This window comes from Cololabis saira, chromosome 16 (assembly GCF_033807715.1).
Source record: "Cololabis saira isolate AMF1-May2022 chromosome 16, fColSai1.1, whole genome shotgun sequence".
Taxonomy (NCBI): domain Eukaryota; kingdom Metazoa; phylum Chordata; class Actinopteri; order Beloniformes; family Belonidae; genus Cololabis; species Cololabis saira.
The window spans coordinates 43,379,414-43,403,320 of NC_084602.1; the positions used below are offsets into that span (position 1 = coordinate 43,379,414).

At 52.7% G+C, this 23,907-nt stretch overlaps 1 protein-coding gene across 4 annotated transcripts in view; it reads left to right on the forward strand.

Moving 5' to 3' along the window:
• LOC133462757 (choline transporter-like protein 1) overlaps positions 1-23,907 on the forward strand; it is a 46,971-nt gene that overhangs the window by 18,612 nt on the left and 4,452 nt on the right. For 2 of the 4 annotated variants that reach the window (XM_061744184.1, XM_061744183.1), the window contains exons 4-14: positions 1,409-1,545; positions 3,628-3,721; positions 9,090-9,259; positions 9,339-9,428; positions 10,015-10,175; positions 12,748-12,934; positions 15,351-15,676; positions 16,536-16,619; positions 16,846-16,983; positions 17,233-17,469; positions 19,345-19,428. In XM_061744184.1, coding sequence (XP_061600168.1) covers positions 1,409-1,545; positions 3,628-3,721; positions 9,090-9,259; positions 9,339-9,428; positions 10,015-10,175; positions 12,748-12,934; positions 15,351-15,676; positions 16,536-16,619; positions 16,846-16,983; positions 17,233-17,469; positions 19,345-19,428 — 1,708 coding nt within the window. Of the gene's footprint in view, positions 1-1,408; positions 1,546-3,627; positions 3,722-9,089; positions 9,260-9,338; positions 9,429-10,014; positions 10,176-12,747; positions 12,935-15,350; positions 15,677-16,535; positions 16,620-16,845; positions 16,984-17,232; positions 17,470-19,344; positions 19,934-23,907 lie in introns of those variants that run through there. The other 2 variants (XM_061744181.1, XM_061744182.1) reach the window with 1 other exon arrangement.

Genomic DNA, 23,907 nt, shown 5'->3' on the forward strand with positions numbered 1-23,907 from the left:
ATGTGTAGAAGGCTCTCAGCAGCTCCTCTCCAACATGGTTCCTCCTGAGCTCTCAGGAAGTTCAGGCGCTGCTGGGCCTTCCTGATGACAGCTCTGGTGTTGTTAGTCCAAGAGAGCTCAGCTGAGATGATGCAGCCCAGGAGCTTGGAGCTGTGTAGCCTCTCTACCCGGTTGCCATGGATGCAGAGGGGGGGCAGCTCAGATCTGGGCCTCCTGAAGTCCACAATCATCTCTCTTGTTTTTGTGGTGTTTAGAGTCAGGTTGTGAGCCTGACACCACACAGACGGACTCGTCTCCGCCTGTGATCAGCCCCACACCGGGGTGTCGTCTGCAAACCTTCCTATGGTGCTGGTGGTGAAGAGGTTTGCGGTCGGCGGTGTCCAGGGTGAAGAGCAGTAGCTCAGCACAGCCTTGTGGGGAGCAGCGCTCCCTAGTGATGCACCGAAATGAAAATAATAATGAACACTTGGCCGAACACAGGCAGGACAGACTTCAAGTTTGATTGATTAAAGTCGCCTGCGATTATTGTGCACCGTCCGGGTTGGCCCCCTGTAGCATCTGTAGCATCTGTAGCGTCTGTAGCGTCTGTAGCATCCGTAGCGTCTGTAGCGTCTGTAGCGTCTGTAGCGTCTGTAGTGTCTTTAGCATCTGTAGCGTCTGTAGCGTCTGTAGCATCTGTAGCGTCTGTAGCATCTGTAACGTCTGTAGTGTCTGTAACATCTGTAGCATTTGTAGCATCTGTAGCATCTGTAGCGTCTGTAGCATCTGTAGCATTTGTAGCGTCTGTAGCGTCTGTAGTGTCTGTAGCATCTGTAGCATCTGTAGCATCTGTAGCGTCTGTAGCATCTGTAGCGTCTGTAGCGTCTGTAGCATCTGTAGCGTCTGTAACGTCTGTAGCGTCTGTAGCGTCTGTAGCGTCTGTAGCGTCTGTAGCATCTGTAGCATCTGTAGCGTCTGTAGCATCTGTAGCGTCTGTAGCGTCTGTAGCATCTGTAGCGTCTGTAGCGTCTGTAGCATCTGTAACGTCTGTAGTGTCTGTAGCATCTGTAGCATCTGTAGCGTCTGTAGCGTCTGTAGCATCTGTAGCGTCTGTAGCATCTGTAGCGTCTGTAGTGTCAGTAGCGTCTGTAGCGTCTGTAGCGTCTGTAGCATCTGTAGCGTCTGTAGCGTCTGTAGCATCTGTAGCATCTGTAGCATCTGTAGCGTCTGTAGCATCTGTAGCATCTGTAGCGTCTGTAGCATCTGTAGCATCTGTAGAATCTGTAGCGTGGTCTGGTCCTGGTCCAGGTCCCCGGTTCCTGGTCTTACGTCCCGGTCTCTGTCCCCCCCCCCCGGTCCTGGTCCAGGTCCAGGTCCCCGGTTCCTGGTCCAGGTCCCGGTCTCACGTCCCGGTCTCTGTCCCCCCCAGGTTCGTGTTCTTCCTGGATCCCTGCAACATCGATCTGGTCCAGAGGAAGATCAGGTCTGCAGCTCTGTGCGTCTCCCAGTGCCCCCCCCAGGAACTGAAGACCTACCAGGACCTGAAGACGTTCGCCATGGTCAACGGTGAGGGGGGGGTTCAGGGGTCGGGGGAGGTCAGGTGACCTGGGTGGTCTGGGGGCATGTGATCTGGGGGGTCAGGGGTCAGGTCCCTCCAGGAACTGAAGACGTTTGCCATGGTCAACGGTGAGGGGGGTGGGTCAGGGGGGGGTCATGTGACCTGGGGGTCAGGGGGGGGAATCAGGGGGGGGGGGTCAGGGGTCATGTGACCTGGGGAGGGGGGGGGGGGGGTCAGGGGTCAGGGGGGGCTCAAATGATTGGCAGTAACAGATACATATAATTGTGTGTCATCAGCATATGGAATATTATGATGAACCAGTGGTGACTACAGAAGTAGAGGACCTAGAACTGACCCTTGTGGGACTCCGTACTGAACTAGAACTGACCCTTCTGGGACTCCGTACTGAACTAGAACTGACCCTTCTGGGACAGTGCGAAGGTCCTATTGTATCTGTAGGAGATGTTCTCTTTTTTTTCCTCGTCGTTTTTATCTTTATTTTTCTTCCGACTAAATTAGGTCCTTTTTTCCCCCTAAACGTGCCCCAAAAGTCACCAAATTTATCACCAAGCCAGGCCTTGTGAAAAATGTGATATTTAATGGTTTGCATTAATGGGCGTGGCCTAATGGCTCAACAGCGCCTCCTAGAAACCTAGAAAACTGTTCCTCAAGCCCCACAATATGGTTTGACGTACATGCACGAAAATCACTACACACCTGTATCATGTCACAACTTAAAGAAAAGTCTCTTGGTGCCATGGCCCAAACCCAACAGGAAGTCGGCCATTTTGAATTAATCGTGTCTTTTTGGTGCAATTTATGCCATTTCTTCGGCAGTTAATTCGGCCCGAACCGTAATGTGCACCCAGGTGTGTTATACATCAAAATGTGCGTCTCCATCCTGCGACTACGCGCATTACTTTTCTCCTTCAAAAGCGTTACCGTGGCAACGCTAGACGCCAAAAAGCGCACCCCCTTCATCTGATTGGTCCATATTTGATAGTTCCTATTTTCTGTCACAACTTTTGAATAGTTTGACATAAAGAGTCATGGTGGTTCATCGGACTCAGTTTTGAGTACTTGACTTTTATTGGTGGAAATTGCAGGCGCGAGGGCCCGTTCATGCGTTCATCGCTGCTTGCAGCTTTAATTATTATTATTATTTATTCAATTTAGCACTTTGGTGCTGAGGCAGCTCGCCATGGTCAACGGTGAGGGGGGGGGGGGGTCCAGCGGAGGCGCGTCGTCATGGTGATGATGATGATGATGCAGCGTCTGCGTAGACAAAGGCCCCCTGAGGGTCCCGGGTCCCGTGTCCTGGTCCCGTGTCCTGGTGCCGCCCGGCGCCGGTCCGGTCTGAGGGTCCAGTGTCTACAGGAGACACTAACGTGACCCCCAGCGATGACATCACCGTCTCCGCGGCAACGCTGATATCACCGTCTCCGCGGCAACTGAGGCGTCTGAAAGGAGGCTCTGTCCTCCAGGACCTGCAGTCTGGGGACGGTTCTGGTTCTGGTTCTGGTCCTGGTTCTGGTCCTGGTTCTGGTCCTGGTTCTGGTCCTGGTCCTGGTTCTGGTTCTGGTTCTGGTTCTGGTCTTGGTCCTGGTCCTGGACCTGGACCTGGACCTGGACCTGGACCTGGACCTGGACCTGGACCTGGTCCTGGTTCTGGTTCTGGTCCTGGTCCTGGTTCTGGTCTTGGTCCTGGTCCTGGACCTGGACCTGGACCTGGACCTGGACCTGGTCCTGGTTCTGGTTCTGGTCCTGGTCCTGGTCCTGGTTCTGGTCCAGGTCCTGGTTCTGGTCCTGATCCTGGTCCTGGTTCTGGTTCTGGTCCAGGTCCTGGTTCTGGTTCTGGTCCTGATCCTGGTCTTGATCCTGGTTCTGGTCCAGGTCCTGGTTCTGGTCCTGATCCTGGTTCTGGTTCTGGTTCTGGTCCTGATCCTGATCCCGGTCTTGATCCTGGTTCTGGTCCTGGTTCTGGTCCTGATCCTGATCCCGGGCCTTGATCCTGGTTCTGATCCTGGTCCTGGTCCTGGTCCTGGTCCCAGACCCGATCCTGATCCCGGTTTTGGTTCTGGTCTCTGCAGGGTCGGAGCTCTGCTCCTACGAGTTGGCGGGTCACAAGTATCCGGGTCATCCGGACCGGTTCACCAGGTGTCCCAAACTACCGGTTCCCCCGAGGTGAGTTCACGCATTCACCCCTTCATCACTTCATCATCCATCCATCATCCATCCATCCATCCATCCATCATCCATCCATCAATCCATCCATCCATCATCCATCCATCCATCCATCATCCATCCATCCATCCATCATCCATCCATCCATCCATCCATCATCCATCATCCATCATCCATCATCCATCCATCATCCATCCATCATCCATCATCCATCATCCATCCATCATCCATCCATCCATCATCCATCCATCATCCATCCATCATCCATCATCCATCATCCATCCATCATCCATCCATCCATCATCCATCCATCATCCATCCATCATCCATCCATCATCCATCCATCATCCATCCATCCATCCATCCATCCATCATCCATCATCCATCATCCATCCATCATCCATCCATCATCCATCATCCATCATCCATCCATCATCCATCCATCCATCATCCATCCATCATCCATCCATCATCCATCATCCATCATCCATCCATCATCCATCCATCCATCATCCATCCATCATCCATCCATCATCCATCCATCATCCATCCATCCATCATCCATCCATCATCCATCCATCATCCATCCATCCATCCATCATCATCCATCCATCATCCATCCATCATCCATCATCCATCCATCATCCATCATCCATCCATCCATCCATCCATCCATCCATCCATCCATCCATCATCCATCCATCCATCCATCCATCCATCCATCCATCATCCATCCATCCATCATCCATCCATCATCCATCCATCCATCCATCCATCATCCATCCATCCATCCATCCATCCATGCATCATCCATCCATCCATCATCCATCATCCATCCATCATCCATCCATCATCCATCCATCATCCATCCATCATCCATCATCCATCATCCATCCATCCATCATCCATCCATCATCCATCCATCATCCATCCATCCATCCATCATCCATCATCCATCCATCATTCATCCATCATCCATCATCCATCATCCATCATCCATCATCCATCATCCATCCATCCATCATCCATCCATCCATCATCCATCATCCATCCATCATTCATCCATCATCCATCATTCATCCATCATCCATCATCCATCATCCATCATCCATCATCCATCATCCATCCATCATTCATCCATCATCCATCATCCATCATCCATCATCCATCATCCATCATCCATCCATCCATCATCCATCCATCCATCCATCCATCCATCCATCATCCATCATCCATCATCCATCCATCATCCATCATCCATCCATCCATCATCCATCCATCCATCCATCCATCCATCCATCCATCCATCATCCATCATCCATCCATCCATCATCATCCATCCATCATCCATCCATCCATCATCCATCATCCATCCATCATCCATCATCCATCCATCATCCATCATCCATCCATCCATCATCCATCCATCCATCATCCATCCATCCATCATCCATCCATCCATCATCCATCCATCCATCATCCATCATCCATCATCCATCATCCATCCATCATCCATCATCCATCCATCATCCATCCATCCATCATCCATCCATCCATCATCCATCCATCCATCATCCATCCATCCATCATCCATCCATCCATCATCCATCCATCCATCATCCATCCATCATCCATCCATCATCCATCTATCATCCATCCATCATCCATCCATCCATCATCCATCCATCATCCATCATCCATCCATCCATCATCCATCCATCATCCATCCATCATCCATCGTCCATCATCCATCCATCCATCATCCATCCATCCATCATCCATCATCCATCCATCCATCATCCATCATCCATCATCCATCCATCATCCATCCATCATCCATCCATCCATCATCCATCATCCATCCATCCATCCATCCATCCATCATCCATCATCCATCCATCATCCATCCATCCATCATCCATCCATCCATCATCCATCCATCCATCATCCATCCATCATCCATCCATCATCCATCCATCATCCATCCATCCATCCATCCATCATCCATCATCCATCCATCCATCATCCATCCATCCATCCATCATCCATCCATCCATCATCCATCCATCATCCATCATCCATCATCCATCCATCCATCATCCATCCATCCATCATCCATCCATCATCCATCATCCATCATCCATCATCCATCCATCCATCCATCCATCCATCATCCATCATCCATCCATCATCCATCCATCCATCATCCATCCATCCATCATCCATCCATCCATCATCCATCATCCATCATCCATCCATCATCCATCCATCCATCCATCCATCCATCCATCTTCCATCCATCCATCCATCATCCATCCATCCATCATCCATCCATCCATCATCCATCATCCATCATCCATCCATCATCCATCCATCCATCATCCATCATCCATCATCCATCCATCATCCATCCATCCATCATCCATCCATCCATCATCCATCCATCCATCATCCATCCATCCATCATCCATCATCCATCCATCCATCATCCATCCATCATCCATCCATCCATCATCCATCCATCCATCATCCATCATCCATCCATCCATCATCCATCCATCCATCATCCATCATCCATCCATCATCCATCCATCCATCCATCCATCATCCATCCATCCATCATCCATCATCCATCATCCATCATCCATCCATCATCCATCCATCCATCATCCATCCATCCATCATCCATCCATCATCCATCCATCCATCATCCATCCATCATCCATCATCCATCCATCATCCATCCATCATCCATCCATCCATCATCCATCCATCATCCATCCATCCATCATCCATCCATCATCCATCCATCATCCATCCATCATCCATCATCCATCCATCATCCATCATCCATCATCCATCCATCATCCATCCATCCATCATCCATCCATCATCCATCCATCATCCATCATCCATCATCCATCCATCATCCATCCATCATCCATCCATCCATCATCCATCATCCATCCATCATCCATCCATCATCCATCCATCCATCCATCATCATCCATCCATCATCCATCCATCCATCATCCATCATCCATCCATCATCCATCCATCATCCATCCATCCATCCATCATCCATCCATCATCCATCCATCCATCCATCCATCATCCATCCATCCATCCATCCATCCATCCATCCATCCATCATCCATGCATCATCCATCCATCCATCATCCATCATCCATCCATCATCCATCCATCATCCATCCATCATCCATCATCCATCCATCCATCATCCATCCATCATCCATCCATCATCCATCCATCCATCCATCATCCATCATCCATCCATCATTCATCCATCATCCATCATCCATCATCCATCATCCATCATCCATCATCCATCCATCCATCCATCATCCATCCATCCATCCATCCATCCATCATCCATCATCCATCATCCATCCATCATCCATCATCCATCCATCCATCATCCATCCATCCATCCATCCATCATCCATCATCCATCCATCCATCATCATCCATCCATCATCCATCATCCATCATCCATCCATCATCCATCATCCATCCATCATCCATCCATCCATCATCCATCCATCCATCATCCATCCATCCATCATCCATCCATCCATCATCCATCATCCATCCATCATCCATCCATCATCCATCCATCCATCATCCATCCATCCATCATCCATCCATCCATCATCCATCATCCATCCATCATCCATCCATCCATCATCCATCCATCCATCATCCATCCATCATCCATCATCCATCCATCATCCATCTATCATCCATCCATCATCCATCCATCCATCATCCATCCATCATCCATCATCCATCATCCATCATCCATCCATCATCCATCCATCCATCATCCATCCATCCATCATCCATCCATCCATCATCCATCCATCCATCATCCATCCATCATCCATCATCCATCCATCATCCATCCATCATCCATCCATCCATCATCCATCCATCATCCATCCATCCATCATCCATCCATCATCCATCCATCATCCATCCATCATCCATCATCCATCCATCCATCCATCCATCATCCATCCATCATCCATCCATCCATCATCCATCCATCATCCATCCATCATCCATCATCCATCCATCCATCCATCATCCATCCATCATCCATCCATCCATCATCCATCCATCATCCATCCATCATCCATCATCCATCATCCATCCATCCATCCATCATCCATCCATCATCCATCCATCCATCATCCATCCATCATCCATCCATCATCCATCCATCATCAGAATCAGAATCAGAATCAGGTTTATTAAGTCAGCTTAGAAAACAGTTTTTGACTTCGGATACACCGGCAGCGACACGATGGTGTTGTGCGCCTGTTTTTCCAAGGGTAACACTGGGATGGGCGATAAGTCGTGAACTTCTCTCAGAGCTGCTCCTCAGCCAATGTCCTTGATGTTATCAGGCGGCTCGGTCAGTTCTGAAACAGGTCCACAGATGTTCCTGAGAGGGGAGGGCTAGTGGGGGCAGAGTCACCTTGTTTACATTCCACCAGGAAGATTGTGACCAGAGCGATCGGCCAAACCGCCCTGTCAAGACCAGATTATAGGATCAACAATTATATTGAAAAAACAGGCAACCTCAGTAATTTTCCGTCTGCCTTCAGTCTCTGGTTCATCAATGGCGACTCCAAACAGACGAATTTGTGATCAATTCCCGCCAAGCCGAGCTTCCAACTTCTCCACGGTGTTATCCATCTTGCCAATGAGCTCAAAGACGCCGCTAGCCTGCGATTCTGTTCAAGAATCACATCCAGCTTGCGGCTTTGCTCCCCCAACGTTAAAGTTTGAGTGTTGATCACCTTGCTTGACCCTTCAGCCACGTCCGGCAGCTCTGAAAGAGCCAGAACAGCTGTCGACGACTTACGCGTTTGTCGGTAGACCAGGAATCCCCCTCCTCCGATCAAGAGAAATCCTGCTATCATAAATCCAATTATGAAGCATCTTCAACGTCCTCCACAGACAAAATCGCCAAACACAAAGGCTTCCAGTATTTGTAGGAATCCATTGAGTATCCAGTAAAAAACATCCCGTCGGGGCAGGAGGGCTCCCTTAACCCCTGACTTCTGGTCGCAAAAATGTGGTCAATTGTGCTGAGAGACCAGTTAATCAATTCCATGATTGTAGAGTTTTGGAGGAGTGAAAAGGAGACACTCTGAAGACGAGACAAACAAAAGCAGCAGCAGGGCAGATAGATAAGGGAGAGGAGCAGAAAAGCGTCCGCCTTCGTCGAGAGCCGGAAGAAGATCATCCATCCATCTTCCAGACCTGGACCTGGAGACCAGGTCTCCAGGTCCAGGTCTCCTGGACCAGGTCTTAACCCCCCCCCTTGTCCCCCCAGCAAGCCGCTGCCTCTCTTCCGCCGCTGTACCCCGGTGGACGTGTCCTGCTACGCCCGCTTCGCCGAGGCCGTCGTCACCTTCGTGGGCGACGCCAGCGTCCTGCACCGGCTCATCGCCGGCGTCGTGGCCAGCAAGGAGATCATCGCCGGGCTCTGCGTGCTGGCTCTGGGTGAGAGGATGAGCTCACTTCCTGTCCCTCTGATGATGTCACTTCCTGTGGGACTAACCCCGCCTTCTTGTGTCCCCAGTCCTGTCCATGATCCTCATGGTGATCATCCGCTACATCTCCGCCGTGCTGGTCTGGATCCTGACCTGCCTGGTGGTGCTGGGATCCCTGGGTGAGTTACTGTACTAACACTAACTAGTGGTTAACTAACACTAACTAGTGGTTAACTAACACTAACTAGTACTCAACAGTAACTAGTACTGACACTAACTAGTACTGACACTAACTATAGGTTTACTAACTAGCAGTGTGCTAACTAAAGGTTTGCTAACTAGTGGTTTGCTAACTAGCAGTGTGCTAACTAGTGGTTTTCTAAATAGTGGTTTGCTAACTAGCGGTGTGCTAACTAGCGGTGTGCTAACTAGCAGTGTGCTAACTAGCAGTGTCCTAACTACAGGTTTGCTAACACTAGCTAGTCGCTGGCCAGGTCGCTCTTGGAAAAGAGATTTTTAATCTCAATGAGTCTTAACTGGTTAAATAAAGGTTATTATTATTATTATTATAACTAGCGGTTTACTAACTAGTGGTTTGCTGACTAGCGTGGTGTTAACATTACCTAGTGGTGTGCTAACCAGCGGTGTGCTAACACTACCTAGCGGTGTGCTAACACTACCTAGCAGTTTGCTACCTAGCGGTTTGCTGACTAGCGGTGTGTTAACATTACCTAGCGGTGTGCTAACTAGCGGTGTCTCTCCTAGCGGGTACTGGCGTGCTCTGGTGGCTCTACATCGACCACCGTCTCCATGGAAACGCCACGGCCGCGTCGTCGCCGGCGCCGCGGGAGGCCAAGGATCAGCCGGAGATCGGGGATGGCGGCCAGGCGCTGCTGGTTTACGCCGTAGCGGCCTCCGTGTTCACCGTAGGTGACCTAGCCTAGCCTAGCTGGCGTGTCGCCGACGCTCAGCTGTGTGTGTATGTGTATGTGTGTGTGTGTATATGTGTGTACATGTGTGTAGTAAGTTAGTTAGTTTATTTGTCCACAAGTGGAGTTTTGTCTTTTGTCTCATAACACAAAAACAACAGTAACATAACGCAGCAACAAACAGTTGCTGTGTCTTCCCTGTTATTTTTGAGGCTAGATTCACTTTTCTTTGTAGCTTGCATGTATTTTTTGTGGTGAGGTTGCCGTACCACGTTGCCATGTTAAAGGTTAAGATTCCCTCTATGAGGTTCTGATAGACATTATACTGTATATTACTATGGAGACTATAATATATATGTTATAGTCTCCATAATCTGCTGCTCACACTAAAAGAGTTGCGCTTGCGTAGTAAATGTAGCCGTTGATTTCAAGATTTCAAGATGTTGTCAGTGTTGTTACTAAAGTTAAGATTGCTGTCAATAAAGGTACCTAGGTATTTAAAGTCTCCTACTCCCTCTGCAGTGTGATCCTGGATTTTCAAGGGGCTGCACAGGATCTTTATCCAATATGACCAGTTCCTTTGTTTTCATCACATTAATCTCCAAGAAGCTCAAATCACAGCAGTTATGGAGAGAAGACACGTGTCCTCTAAATGTCTCTCACCAACTGTATCCCCCCTCTCAAGTAGAGAAGACACGTGTCCTCTAAATGTCTCTCACCAACTGTATCCCCCTCTCAAGTAGAGAAGACACGTGTCCTCTAAATGTCTCTCACCAACTGTATCCCCCTCTCAAGTAGAGAAGACACGTGTCCTCTAAATGTCTCTCACCAACTGTATCCCCCTCTCAAGTAGAGAAGACACGTGTCCTCTAAATGTCTCTCACCAACTGTATGCCCCCTCTCAAGTAGAGAAGACACGTGTCCTCTAAATGTCTCTCACCAACTGTATGCCCCCTCTCAAGTAGAGAAGACACGTGTCCTCTAAATGTCTCTCACCAACTGTATCCCCCTCTCAAGTAGAGAAGACACGTGTCCTCTGAATGTCTCTCACCAACTGTATCCCCCTCTCAAGTAGAGAAGACACGTGTCCTCTAAATGTCTCTCACCAACTGTATGCCCCCTCTCAAGTAGAGAAGACACGTGTCCTCTAAATGTCTCTCACCAACTGTATCCCCCTCTTAAGTAGAGAAGACACGTGTCCTCTAAATGTCTCTCACCAACTGTATGCCCCCTCTCAAGTAGAGAAGACACGTGTCCTCTAAATGTCTCTCACCAACTGTATCCCCCCTCTTAAGTAGAGCAACCAGGGCCGTCTGGTACTTAAACAGATTAATTTCTCTTGATCCAATTGGAACTCATTTGTGTACAATGAGAAAAGTAAGGGTGAGGGTTAGTCATCACTTCCCTCTGACTGCTTTTGTTTGCACTGATTTTCTTTTCCTTCGAACTACTTTTTATTTCCATCGCAATGTATATATACTGTCTATATCTTGTAAATATATATATTGTTTTACTTTTTTACCCCCTCCCCTGCATGTGTGTGTGAAGTTACTGCTGCTAACATGTGAGTTTCCCCATTGAGGGAGTAAAAGGTATATCTTATCTTATCTTATCTTACTTTTATAAGCAAACTGAAGATGATCTAAGGAGCCAGAAACAGACATTATGATTTGTTTGCTTATGACTCTCTCAAAGTGTTTTCCCAGAATGGAAGTAAGAGCAATCGGCCTGAAATCTTTTGATTCAGTGGCTCTGGGTTTGTTAGGAAGAGGAACATTACATTCCAAATTACAGTAATACCTTTAAGTTCATAGATGTTTTCCTTCAGAACTCCATCCGGGCCAGGTCAGAGTTCAGCTTAATAATAATAATAATAATAATAATAATAATAATAATAACGAATACAGGACAGACTAGCTACAAATATACCAGTGCATGTGTGTTAGTGTGTGTTAGTGTGTGTACATGTGTGTTGGTGTGTGTATATATGTGTGTACATGTGTGTACGTGTGTGTTAGTGTGTGTATATATGTGTGTACATGTGTGTACGTGTGTGTTAGTGTGTGTATATATGTGTGTACATGTGTGTACGTGTGTGTTAGTGTGTGTATATATGTGTGTACATGTGTGTACGTGTGTGTACATGTGTGTTAGTGTGTGTATATATGTGTGTACATGTGTACATGTGTGGGTGATTGATCATTGATCAGTGACTGGTTTCCTGATAACTTGATCCTGTGATCAGCAGCTTCAGTATCAGTGACCTTCGACCCGACACCTTTGAGCTCAACGTGTGTGTGTGTGTGTGTGTGTGTGTGTGTGTGTGTGTGTGTGTGTGTGTGTACGTGTGTGTGTGTGTGTGTGTGCGTGTGTGTGTGTGTGTGTGTGTGTGTGTGTACATGTATCCATGTTTATGTGCAGGTGATCCTGCTGCTGATGCTGTTCATGAGGAAGCACGTGGCTCTAACCGTGTGTGTATGTGTGCGTGTGTGTGTGTGTGTGTGTGTGTGTGTGTGTGTGTGTGTGTGTGTGTGTACATGTGTGTACATGTACGTGTGTTTATGTGCAGGTGATCCTGCTGCTGCTGATGCTGTTCATGAGGAAGCGCGTGGCTCTAACGGTGGCGTTGTTCCACGTAGCGGGGAAGGTTTTCCTGCACCTGCCGCTGCTGGCGCTGCAGCCGTTCATCACCTTCCTGGCCCTGCTGCTGTTCTGGCTGTACTGGACCCTGGTGCTGCTGTTCCTGGGGACCACCGGTGGGTCACTCACTCACTCACTCACTCACTCACTCACTCACTCACTCACTCACTCACTCACTCACTCACTCACTCACTCACTCACTCACTCACTCACTCACTCACTCACTCACTCACTCACTCACTCACTCACTCACTCACTCCGTTAGGCCACTGTCGTTAGGCCACTGCCGTTAGGGCACTGCCGTTAGGGCACCGCCGTTAGGGCACTGCCGTTAGGGAACTGCTGTTAGGCCACCGCCGTTAGGGCACTGCCGTTAGGTCACTGTCGTTAGGCCACTGCCGTTAGGGCACTGCCGTTAGGGCACCGCCGTTAGGGCACTGCCCTTAGGGCACTGCCGTTAGGGCACTGCGGTTAGGGCACCGCCGTTAGGGCACTGCCGTTAGGGCACTGCCGTTAGGCCACTGCCGTTAGGGCACTGTCGTTAGGGCACTGCTGTTAGGGCACTGTCGTTAGGGCACTGCTGTTAGGCCACTGCTGTTAGGCCACTGCTGTTAGGGCACTGCCGTTAGGGCACTGTCGTTAGAGCACTGCCATTAGGGCACTGCTGTTAGGGCACTGCCGTTAGGTCGTTAGGCCACTGACACTGCCGTTAGGTCACTGCCGTTAGGGCACTGCCGTTAGGACACTGCCGTTAGGTCACTGCTGTTAGGGCACTGCCGTTAGGTCACTGCCGTTAGGTCACTGCCGTTAGGGCACTGCCGTTAGGTCACTGCCGTTAGGGCACTGCCGTTAGGCCGTTAGGCCACTGACACTGCCGTTAGGCCACCGTCATTAGGGCACTGCCGTTAAGACACTGCCGTTAGGTCACTGCCATTAGGGCACTGCCGTTAGGACACTGCCGTTAGGTCACTGTCGTTAGGGCACTGCCGTTAGGCCACTGCCGTTAGCCCACTGCCGTTAGCCCACTGCCGTTAGGGCACTGCCGTTAGGACACTGCCGTTAGGTCACCGTCGTTAGGACACTGCCGTTAGGGCACTGCCGTTAGGCCACTGCCGTTAGGGCACTGCCGTTAGGCCACTGCCGTTAGGTCACCGTCGTTAGGACACTGCCGTTAGGGCACTGCCGTTAGGCCACCGCCGTTAGGGCACAGCCGTTAGGGCACTGCTGTTGGGCCACCGCCGTTAGGGCACTGCCGTTAGGCCACTGCCGTTAGGTCACCGTCGTTAGGACACTGCCGTTAGGGCACTGCCGTTAGGCCACCGCCGTTAGGGCACAGCCGTTAGGCCACTGCCGTTAGGGCACTGCCGTTAGGACACTGCCGTTAGGACACTGCCGTTAGGACACTGCCGTTAGGACACTGCCGTTAGGACACTGCCGTTAGGACACTGCCGTTAAGCCACTGTCGTTAGGACACTGCCGTTAGGACACTGCCGTTAGGACACTGCCGTTAGGCCACTGTCATTAGGACACTGCCGTTAGGCCACTGTCGTTAGGACACTGCCGTTAGGACACTGCCGTTAGGACACCGTCGTTAGGCCACTGCCATTAGGGCACTGCCGTTAGGACACTGCCGTTAGGACACTGCCGTTAGGGCACTGCCGTTAGGGCACTGCCGTTAGGTCACTGCCGTTAGGGCACTGCCGTTAGGGCACTGCCGTTAAGCCACTGTCGTTAGGACACTGCCGTTAGGACACTGCCGTTAGCACACTGTCGTTAGGCCACTGTCATTAGGACACTGCCGTTAGGCCACTGTCGTTAGGACACTGCCGTTAGAACACTGCCGTTAGGACACCGTCGTTAGGCCACTGCCATTAGGGCACTGCCGTTAGGACACTGCCGTTAGGGCACTGCCGTTAGGGCACTGCCGTTAGGTCACTGCCGTTAGGCCACTGTAGTTAGGGCACTGCCGTTAGGACACTGTCGTTAGGTCACTGCCGTTAGGGCACTGCCGTTAGGACACTGCCGTTAGGACACTGTCGTTAGGACACTGCCGTTAGAACACTGCCGTTAGGACACCGTCGTTAGGGCACTGCCGTTAGGACACTGCCGTTAGGGCACTGCCGTTAGGGCACTGCCGTTAGGTCACTGCCGTTAGGCCACTGTAGTTAGGGCACTGCCGTTAGGACACTGTCGTTAGGTCACTGCCGTTAGGCCACTGCCGTTACCACATGGCCATTAGCACACAACCGTTGGCACAGGAACATTAACCTACGACTGTTAGCCCACTGCCGTTAGCCCCACTGCCGTTAGCACAGGATTGTTAGCACAGGACCGTTAGCACAGGACCGTTAGCACAGGACCGTTAGCTCACTGGCTCAGCTAGCCGTCTTTGGTCCTTGAGGGAACCCGGAGCAGAACGAGGGGACAGGTCTGATCGAGTTCCGGCTAACGGGCCCCCTGGTCCTGGTTCTGGGTCTGGGTCCTGGTTCTGATTTCTAACCCCCCCCCCTGGTCCTGGTTCTGGTCCTTTAGGGAACCCGGAGCAGAACGAGGAGACGGGTCTGATCGAGTTCCGGCTGACGGGCCCGCTGCAGTACCTGCCCTGGTACCACTTCCTGGGCCTGGTCTGGATCAGCGAGTTCATCCTGGCCTGCCAGCAGATGACGGTGGCTGGCGCCGTCGTCACCTACTACTTCACCAGGGACAAGAACCGCCTGCCGGTGACGCCGATCCTGTCGTCGGTGCTGCGGCTGGTCCGGTACCACCTGGGAACCGTCGCTAAGGGCTCCTTCATCATCACGCTGGTCAAGGTCCCGCGGCTAGTGCTAATGTACCTGCACAACCAGCTCAAAGGACGGGTAGGGATGCGTTTTACTAGCCCTTATTAGTATCCACTAGCACCTACTAGCTCCTACTAGCACTCACTAGCACCTACTAGCTCCCACTAGCACCTACTAGCACCTACTAGCACCTACTAGTACCCACTAGCACCTACTAGCACCCACTAGCACCTACTAGTACCGACTAGCACCCACTAGCACCTACTAGCCCCTACTAGCACCTACTAGTACCTACTAGCACCTACTAGCCCCTACTAGCACCTACTAGTACCTACTAGCACCTACTAGCACCCACTAGCACCTACTAGCCCCTACTAGCACCCACTAGCACCTACTAGCACCCACTAGCACCTACTAGCCCCTACTAGCACCTACTAGCACCCACTAGCACCTACTAGCACCCACTATCACCCACTACCACCTACTAGCACCTACTAGCACCTACTAGCACCTACTAGCACCTACTAGCACCTACTAGCTCCTACTAGCACCCTCTAGCACCTACGAGTACCTACTAGCACCCACTAGCACCCACTAGCACCTACTAGCACCTACTAGCTCCCACTAGCACCCACTAGCACACACTAGCACCTACTAGCCTCTACTAGTATCTACTAGCAGCTACTAGCACCCACTAGCACCTACTACCACCCACTAGCACCCACTACCACCTACTGGCACCTACTAGCACCCACTAGCAACCATTAGCACCTACTATCACCTACAAGCACCTACTACTACCTACTAGCACCCACTAGCAACCACTAGCACCTACTAGCACCTACTAGCACCCACTAGCACCTACTAGCACCTACTAGGGAGATGTTTCCGTGGCGACAGAGCCCCGGTTCCTGGTCTAACGGTCTTGTCCCTGCAGGAGAACGTCTGTGCTCGTTGTCTGCTCAAGTCCTGCATCTGCTGCCTGTGGTGTCTGGAGAAATGCCTCAACTATCTCAATCAGGTGAGTGGTCGGCCTTAGCCCCGCCCCCAACTCTGGCCCCGCCCCCGGCCCACTGCCGTTAGCCCACAACGTTTAGCACACAACCGTTAGCTCAAAACCGCTAGCCCATGACCGCTAGCCCATGACTGCTAGCCCATGACTGCTAGCCCATGACTGCTAGGACCAGGTGAGCGGCTGGCCCCGCCCCCAGCCCCACCCAGGTCTCACCTGCCCCCTCTCTCCCCAGAACGCGTACGCCGCCACCGCCATCAACAGCACCAGCTTCTGCACGTCGGCACGCGACGCCTTCGTCATCCTGGTGGAGAACGCGCTGCGTGTCGCCACCATCAACGCCATCGGAGACTTCGTGCTATTCCTGGGGAAGGTGAGGCGCCGCCGGGTCCTACTAGCATCTACTAGCACCTAGTAGCATCTACTAGTGCCTACTAGCACCTACTAGTACTTACTAGCGCCTACTACTACCTACTAGTACCTACTAGCACCTACTAGTACCTAGGTGTAGGTGCTAGTAGGAGCTAGTAGGAGCTAGTAGGTGCTAGTATGTGCTAGTAGGAGCTAGTAGGTGCTAGTAGGAGCTAGTGGGTCCCTGGTTGACTCTCCCCCCCACCCGTAGGTGCTGATCATGACCATGACGGCGTTTGCCGGCGTGCTGCTGCTCAACTCCCAGCGCGACTACGCGGAGTGGCTGCTGCCGCTAGCCATCGTTAGCCTGTTCTCCTTCCTGGTGGCCCACTGCTTCCTGTCCGTGTTCGAGATCGTGGTGGACGTGCTGTTCCTCTGCTTCGCCGTCGACACCAAGTACAACGACGGCTCGCCGGGACGGGAGTTCTTCATGGACAAGGCCCTGATGGTGAGAACGGGGGACCGGGGGGGACTGGACAGGACTAGACCGGACTAGACCATACTGGACTGGACAAATCTAATTTGTTCTGTTACTCTGGATTCACACTAAAAGCACTAAAAGGCACAATTTTGAGTAAATATCGGTAGTGTGGATTAATTCAGACGTACTATTAAGAGCGCACACGGCACTTCCTGCCGTAGGGGGGGGTTGTTACCATGGTAACCTGTCACAGCAGCAGTAGCAGCTCCGCTCTTTCCTGTTTATTGTGGCCCAAAAAAAGATTACATTATATAATATTATTAAATACGAATATTATAATATTAATATTATATAATAATATTATTATACTTAATATTATACTTATGACATATACGTATCACTTAGCAACCAAACACCATTGCATTGTGGGAAGCATCAATCCATGAGTATGGATAGTACATACTATTGAGTATGGATAGTAAATACTACTGAGTACGTTTTAATGTTTCGGGCGCACTAAAAAATATCACACACTCATTTAGCATACTCATTAGGAGGAAGTTTGGGATTTCGGACGCAGCCGATTGTCTATGAGAGCTGCTACCATTCATGTCTATGACAGTTCGCTGCACTCTGACGCGTCTCTGGCCCCGCCCCCAGTCTGTTGGCCCCGCCCACCTCTAACTGTTGTCTCTGGCCCCGCCCCCCTCTAACCTTTGTCTCTGGCCCCGCCCCCAGTCTGTTGGCCCCGCCCACCCCTCTAACCTTTGTCTCTGGCCCCGCCCCCCTCTAACCTTTGTCTCTGGCCCCGCCCCCAGTCTGTTGGCCACGCCCCCTCTAACTGTTGTCTCTGGCCCCGCCCACCCTCTAACCTTTGTCTCTGGCCCCGCCCACCCCTCTAACCTTTGTCTCTGGCCCCGCCCACCCTCTAACCTTTGTCTCTGGCCCCGCCCCCCCTCTAACCTTTGTCTCTGGCCCCGCCCCCAGTCTGTTGGCCACGCCCCCTCTAACTGTTGTCTCTGGCCCCGCCCACCCTCTAACCTTTGTCTCTGGCCCCGCCCACCCTCTAACTGTTGTCTCTGGCCCCGCCCCCCCTCTAACCTTTGTCTCTGGCCCCGCCCACCCTCTAACCTTTGTCTCTGGCCCCGCCCTCAGTCTTTTGGCCACGCCCCCTCTAACCTTTGTCTCTGGCCCCGCCCTCAGTCTTTTGGCCACGCCCCCCTCTAACCTTTGTCTCTGGCCCCGCCCTCAGTCTTTTGGCCACGCCCCCCTCTAACCTTTGTCTCTGGCCCCGCCCTCAGTCTTTTGGCCACGCCCCCCTCTAACCTTTGTCTCTGGCCCCGCCCCCAGTCTGTTGGCCACGCCCCCCTCTAACCTTTGTCTCTGGCCCCGCCCACCCTCTAACCTTTGTCTCTGGCCCCGCCCACCCTCTAACCTTTGTCTCTGGCCCCGCCCACCCTCTAACCTTTGTCTCTGGCCCCGCCCACCCCTCTAACCTTTGTCTCTGGCCCCGCCCACCCTCTAACTGTTGTCTCTGGCCCCGCCCACCCTCTAACTGTTGTCTCTGGCCCCGCCCCCCCTCTAACCTTTGTCTCTGGCCCCGCCCACCCTCTAACCTTTGTCTCTGGCCCCGCCCACCCCTCTAACCTTTGTCTCTGGCCCCGCCCACCCTCTAACTGTTGTCTCTGGCCCCGCCCACCCTCTAACTGTTGTCTCTGGCCCCGCCCCCCCTCTAACCTTTGTCTCTGGCCCCGCCCCCCCTCTAACCTTTGTCTCTGGCCCCGCCCACCCTCTAACCTTTGTCTCTGGCCCCGCCCACCCTCTAACTGTTGTCTCTGGCCCCGCCCCCAGTCTGTTGGCCCCGCCCACCCCTCTAACATTTGTCTCTGGCTCCGCCCCCAGGAGTTCGTGGAGAGCAGCCGGCGGTTGGAGCGCGCGGCGGAGCGTGGGCGGAGCCGGGTGAAGGAGGCGGAGATGAAGCCCATGGTGAGTGAGTGCGGAGGGGGCGTGGCTAGCCCGGAGGGGGCGGGGCCGGGGGGCCAGGGCGGGGAGTGGGCGGAGCTCCAGGAGTTCCAGGTGTACTACCTGCTGGTGGGCGTCCTGGTGGACTGGGCGCTGGCGGAGCCGCGGGACTTGGTGCTGGTGCTCAGCGAGGACGTGCTGCTCTTCCTGCTCGTGTACCTGCCGGCCTCCACCCTCTTCCTGGTGGTGGCGCTGCTGCGGGCGCCAAGCCCCGCCCCCCTCGCTGCAGGCCCCGCCCCTCTCGCCAAGGCCGCCAAAGCCGCCGGCTCCGCCGCCATCGCTAGCTGACGCAGCCGCGCCTTCACCTTCATCTCCATCATCACCATCATCATCATCATCATCATCATCATCACCATCATCATCCTCACCTTCATCATCATCAGAATCTCTGGGACTGAACTTTGTGTTTCTGATCCATTTTTTTACTTTTGTACCTTTTTTTACTCCCGTTTTTTATAAAAGTGTCGTTTCTGCAGCTCCGTGTCCGAGTGTTTGTTTGTTTGTGCTAAAGGAGGAACGAGGACCCAGCAGACAGGCCTGTGGCCCCGCCCCCTTGGCCTCTGGCCCCGCCCCACGCCCTGTGGCCCCGCCCCCTGGCCCGTAACTGAGCTAGCTGAGGCTAACTGAGCTAGCTGAGGCTAACTGAGCCTGGGCTATGGGGGTAAAAATTGTGAGGAAAACTGAAATTCCTGCTCGGTAAAGTGACAAAATATCAAGAATAATTATAGAATAGAATAGAATAGAATAGAATAGAATAGAATAGAAGACTTTATTGATCTCCCAGCGGAGAAATTCAGTCGTGCAGCCAAATTTAAATTTTAAATTTTTTTAAAAATAGAAATAACCAATAAGTTAAATAATAAAAAGAGCGATATAAAAAGTAGAAAAAGAGTATGTACAAGAGAGAAAAAAATAGTAAACACCAAAAAAAAAAAAAAAATGTGCATCATTACAAAAACCGTTGCTACTTACCTGAAGGCCCCGCCCCCCTGGGCTGTGGCCCCGCCCCCTGGCCATGTGGCCCCGCCCCTTGACCTCTGGCCCCGCCCCCTGTCCGCTGGGTCCTCCTTTCCTCCCTGTGGCTAACGTGGATTTACAGTCTGAGGTTCCATGTGGTACCAGGACCGTGGGTCCCAGTCCCGGGTCGGATCCCAGTCCTGGTCCCGGTCCCGGGTCGGGTCCCGGTCCCAGTCCTGGTCCTGGTCCCGGGTCGGGTCCCGGTCCCAGTCCTGGTCCTGGTCCTGGTCCCGGGGGGGTCGGGGGAACAGAACCAATCAGGGCCCCAGGTTCCGGGTTTAGAGATGAAGACCAGGTTCTGGTTCTGCCAGGAGGTGAATCGGTTCCGTCTTTAGAGGTTCAGGCCCGGCAAGATCCAGGACCGGTGGGGGTGACGGGTATAGGTGGGGGTGATGGGTACAGGTGGGGGTGATGGGTACAGGTGGGGGTGATGGGTATAGGTGGGGGTGATGGGTACAGGTGGGGGTGATGGGTACAGGTGGGGGTGATGGGTACAGGTGGGGGTGATGGGTATAGGTGGGGGTGATGGGTACAGGTGGGGGTGATGGGTACAGGTGGGGGTGATGGGTACAGGTGGGGGTGATGGGTATAGGTGGGGGTGATGGGTACAGGTGGGGGTGATGGGTATAGGTGGGGGTGACAGGTACAGGTGGGGGTGATGGGTACAGGTGGGGGTGATGGGTACAGGTGGGGGTGATGGGTATAGGTGGGGGTGATGGGTACAGGTGGGGGTGATGGGTATAGGTGGGGGTGACGGGTACAGGTGGGGGTGATGGGTACAGGTGGGGGTGATGGGTATAGGTGGGGGTGATGGGTACAGGTGGGGGTGATGGGTATAGGTGGGGGTGATGGGTACAGGTGGGGGTGATGGGTATAGGTGGGGGTGACGGGTACAGGTGGGGGTGATGGGTACAGGTGGGGGTGATGGGTATAGGTGGGGGTGATGGGTACAGGTGGGGGTGATGGGTATAGGTGGGGGTGATGGGTACAGGTGGGGGTGATGGGTATAGGTGGGGGTGACGGGTACAGGTGGGGGTGATGGGTACAGGTGGGGGTGACGGGTACAGGTGGGGGTGATGGGTACAGGTGGGGGTGATGGGTATAGGTGGGGGTGACGGGTACAGGTACAGGTGGGGGTGACGGGTACAGGTGGGGGTGACGGGTACAGGTGGGGGTGAGGGGTATAGGTGGGGGTGACAGGTACAGGTGGGGGTGACGGGTACAGGTGGGGGTGACGGGTACAGGTGGGGGTGAGGGGTATAGGTGGGGGTGACAGGTACAGGTGGGGGTGATGGGTACAGGTACAGGTGGGGGTGATGGGTACAGGTGGGGGTGATGGGTACAGGTGGGGGTGATGGGTACAGGTGGGGGTGATGGGTATAGGTGGGGGTGATGGGTATAGGTGGGGGTGAGGGGTATAGGTGGGGGTGACAGGTACAGGTGGGGGTGATGGGTATAGGTGGGGGTGACGGGTACAGGTGGGGGTGATGGGTATAGGTGGGGGTGACGGGTACAGGTGGGGGTGACGGGTACAGGTGGGGGTGATGGGTACAGGTGGGGGTGATGGGTATAGGTGGGGGTGACGGGTACAGGTACAGGTGGGGGTGACGGGTACAGGTGGGGGTGACGGGTACAGGTGGGGGTGAGGGGTATAGGTGGGGGTGACAGGTACAGGTGGGGGTGATGGGTACAGGTACAGGTGGGGGTGATGGGTACAGGTGGGGGTGATGGGTACAGGTGGGGGTGATGGGTACAGGTGGGGGTGATGGGTACAGGTGGGGGTGATGGGTATAGGTGGCCGTCGTCTGCGTAGAGAATGATGTCACCAGAAACCACCGGGGAGGGGGGGGGGTCCTGGTACTGGGTTAGGGGTCTCGGGTTCTGGGGGGTTTCTGGTTCAGGAGGTTCTGGTTCTGGTTCTGGTTCAGGAGGTTCTGGTTCAGGTTCTGGTTCAGGAGGTTCTGGTTTGAGGAGGTTCTGGTTCTGGTTCAGGGGGTTCTGGTTCTGGTTCTGGTTCAGGGGGTTCTGGTTCTGGTTCTGGTTCAGGAGGTTCTGGTTCAGGAGGTTCAGGTTCTGGTTCAGGAGGTTCTGGTTCAGGAGGTTCTGGTTCTGGTTCAGGAGGTTCTGGTTCTGGTTCAGGAGGTTCTGGTTCTGGAGGTTCTGGTTCAGGTTCTGGTTCTGGTTCAGGGGGTTCTGGTTCTGGTTCTGGTTCAGGAGGTTCTGGTTCAGGTTCTGGTTCAGGAGGTTCTGGTTCAGGTTCAGGTTCTGGTTCAGGAGGTTCTGGTTCTGGTTCTGGTTCAGGAGGTTCTGGTTCTGGTTCAGGAGGTTCTGGTTCAGGGGGTTCTGGTTCAGGGGGGTTCTGGTTTTGGTTAAGGGGGGGTTCTGGTTCTGGTTCAGGGGGTTCTGGTTCTGGTTCAGGAGGTTCTGGTTCAGGGGGTTCTGGTTCTGGTTCAGGAGGTTCTGGTTCAGGAGGTTCTGGTTCTGGTTCAGGGGGTTCTGGTTCTGGTTCAGGGGGTTCTGGTTCTGGAGGTTCTGGTTCAGACTGTCATCATCTTCCTCCACTAACATCCATCTTCTGCATCTTCATGCTGCTCACTGCACAGGGGCGGAGCCTAGCGGAGCTCCGGCGCTATCTAGGGGCGCTAGCAAGTAGCTAGGGGCGCTAGCAAGTCTTTAGGGGTGCTAGCAAGTCTTTAGGGGCGCTAGCAAGTCTTTAGGGGCGCTAGCAAGTCTTTAGGGGCGCTAGCAAGTCTTTAGGGGCTAGCAAGTCTTTAGGGGCGCTAGCAAGTCTTTAGGGGCGCTAGCAAGTTTTTAGGGGCGCTAGCAAGTCTTTAGGGGCGCTAGCAAGTCTTTAGGGGCGCTAGCAAGTCTTTAGGGGCGCTAGCAAGTCTTTAGGGGCTAGCAAGTCTTTAGGGGCGCTAGTAAGTCTTTAGGGGCCCTAGTAAGTCTTTAGGGGCGCTAGCAAGTCTTTAGGGGTGCTAGCAAGTCTTTAGGGGCTAGCAAGTCTTTAGGGGCGCTAGCAAGTCTTTAGGGGCGCTAGCAAGTTTTTAGGGGCGCTAGCAAGTCTTTAGGGGCGCTAGCAAGTCTTTAGGGGCTAGCAAGTCTTTAGGGGCGCTAGCAAGTCTTTAGGGGCGCTAGCAAGTCTTTAGGGGCTAGCAAGTCTTTAGGGGTGCTAGTAAGTCTTTAGGGGCCCTAGTAAGTCTTTAGGGGCTAGCAAGTGTTTAGGGGCGCTAGCAAGTCTTATGGGGCGCTAGCAAGTCTCTAGGGGCGCTAGCAAGTCTTTAGGGGTGCTAGCAAGTCTTTAGGGGCGCTAGCAAGTCTTTAGGGGCACTAGCAAGTCTTTAGGGGCGCTAGCAAGTCTTTAGGGACCTCCAGGAACCTGTTGTCTGACGTCCACAATGCTGCGTAACAAACCCCAGAAAGTGC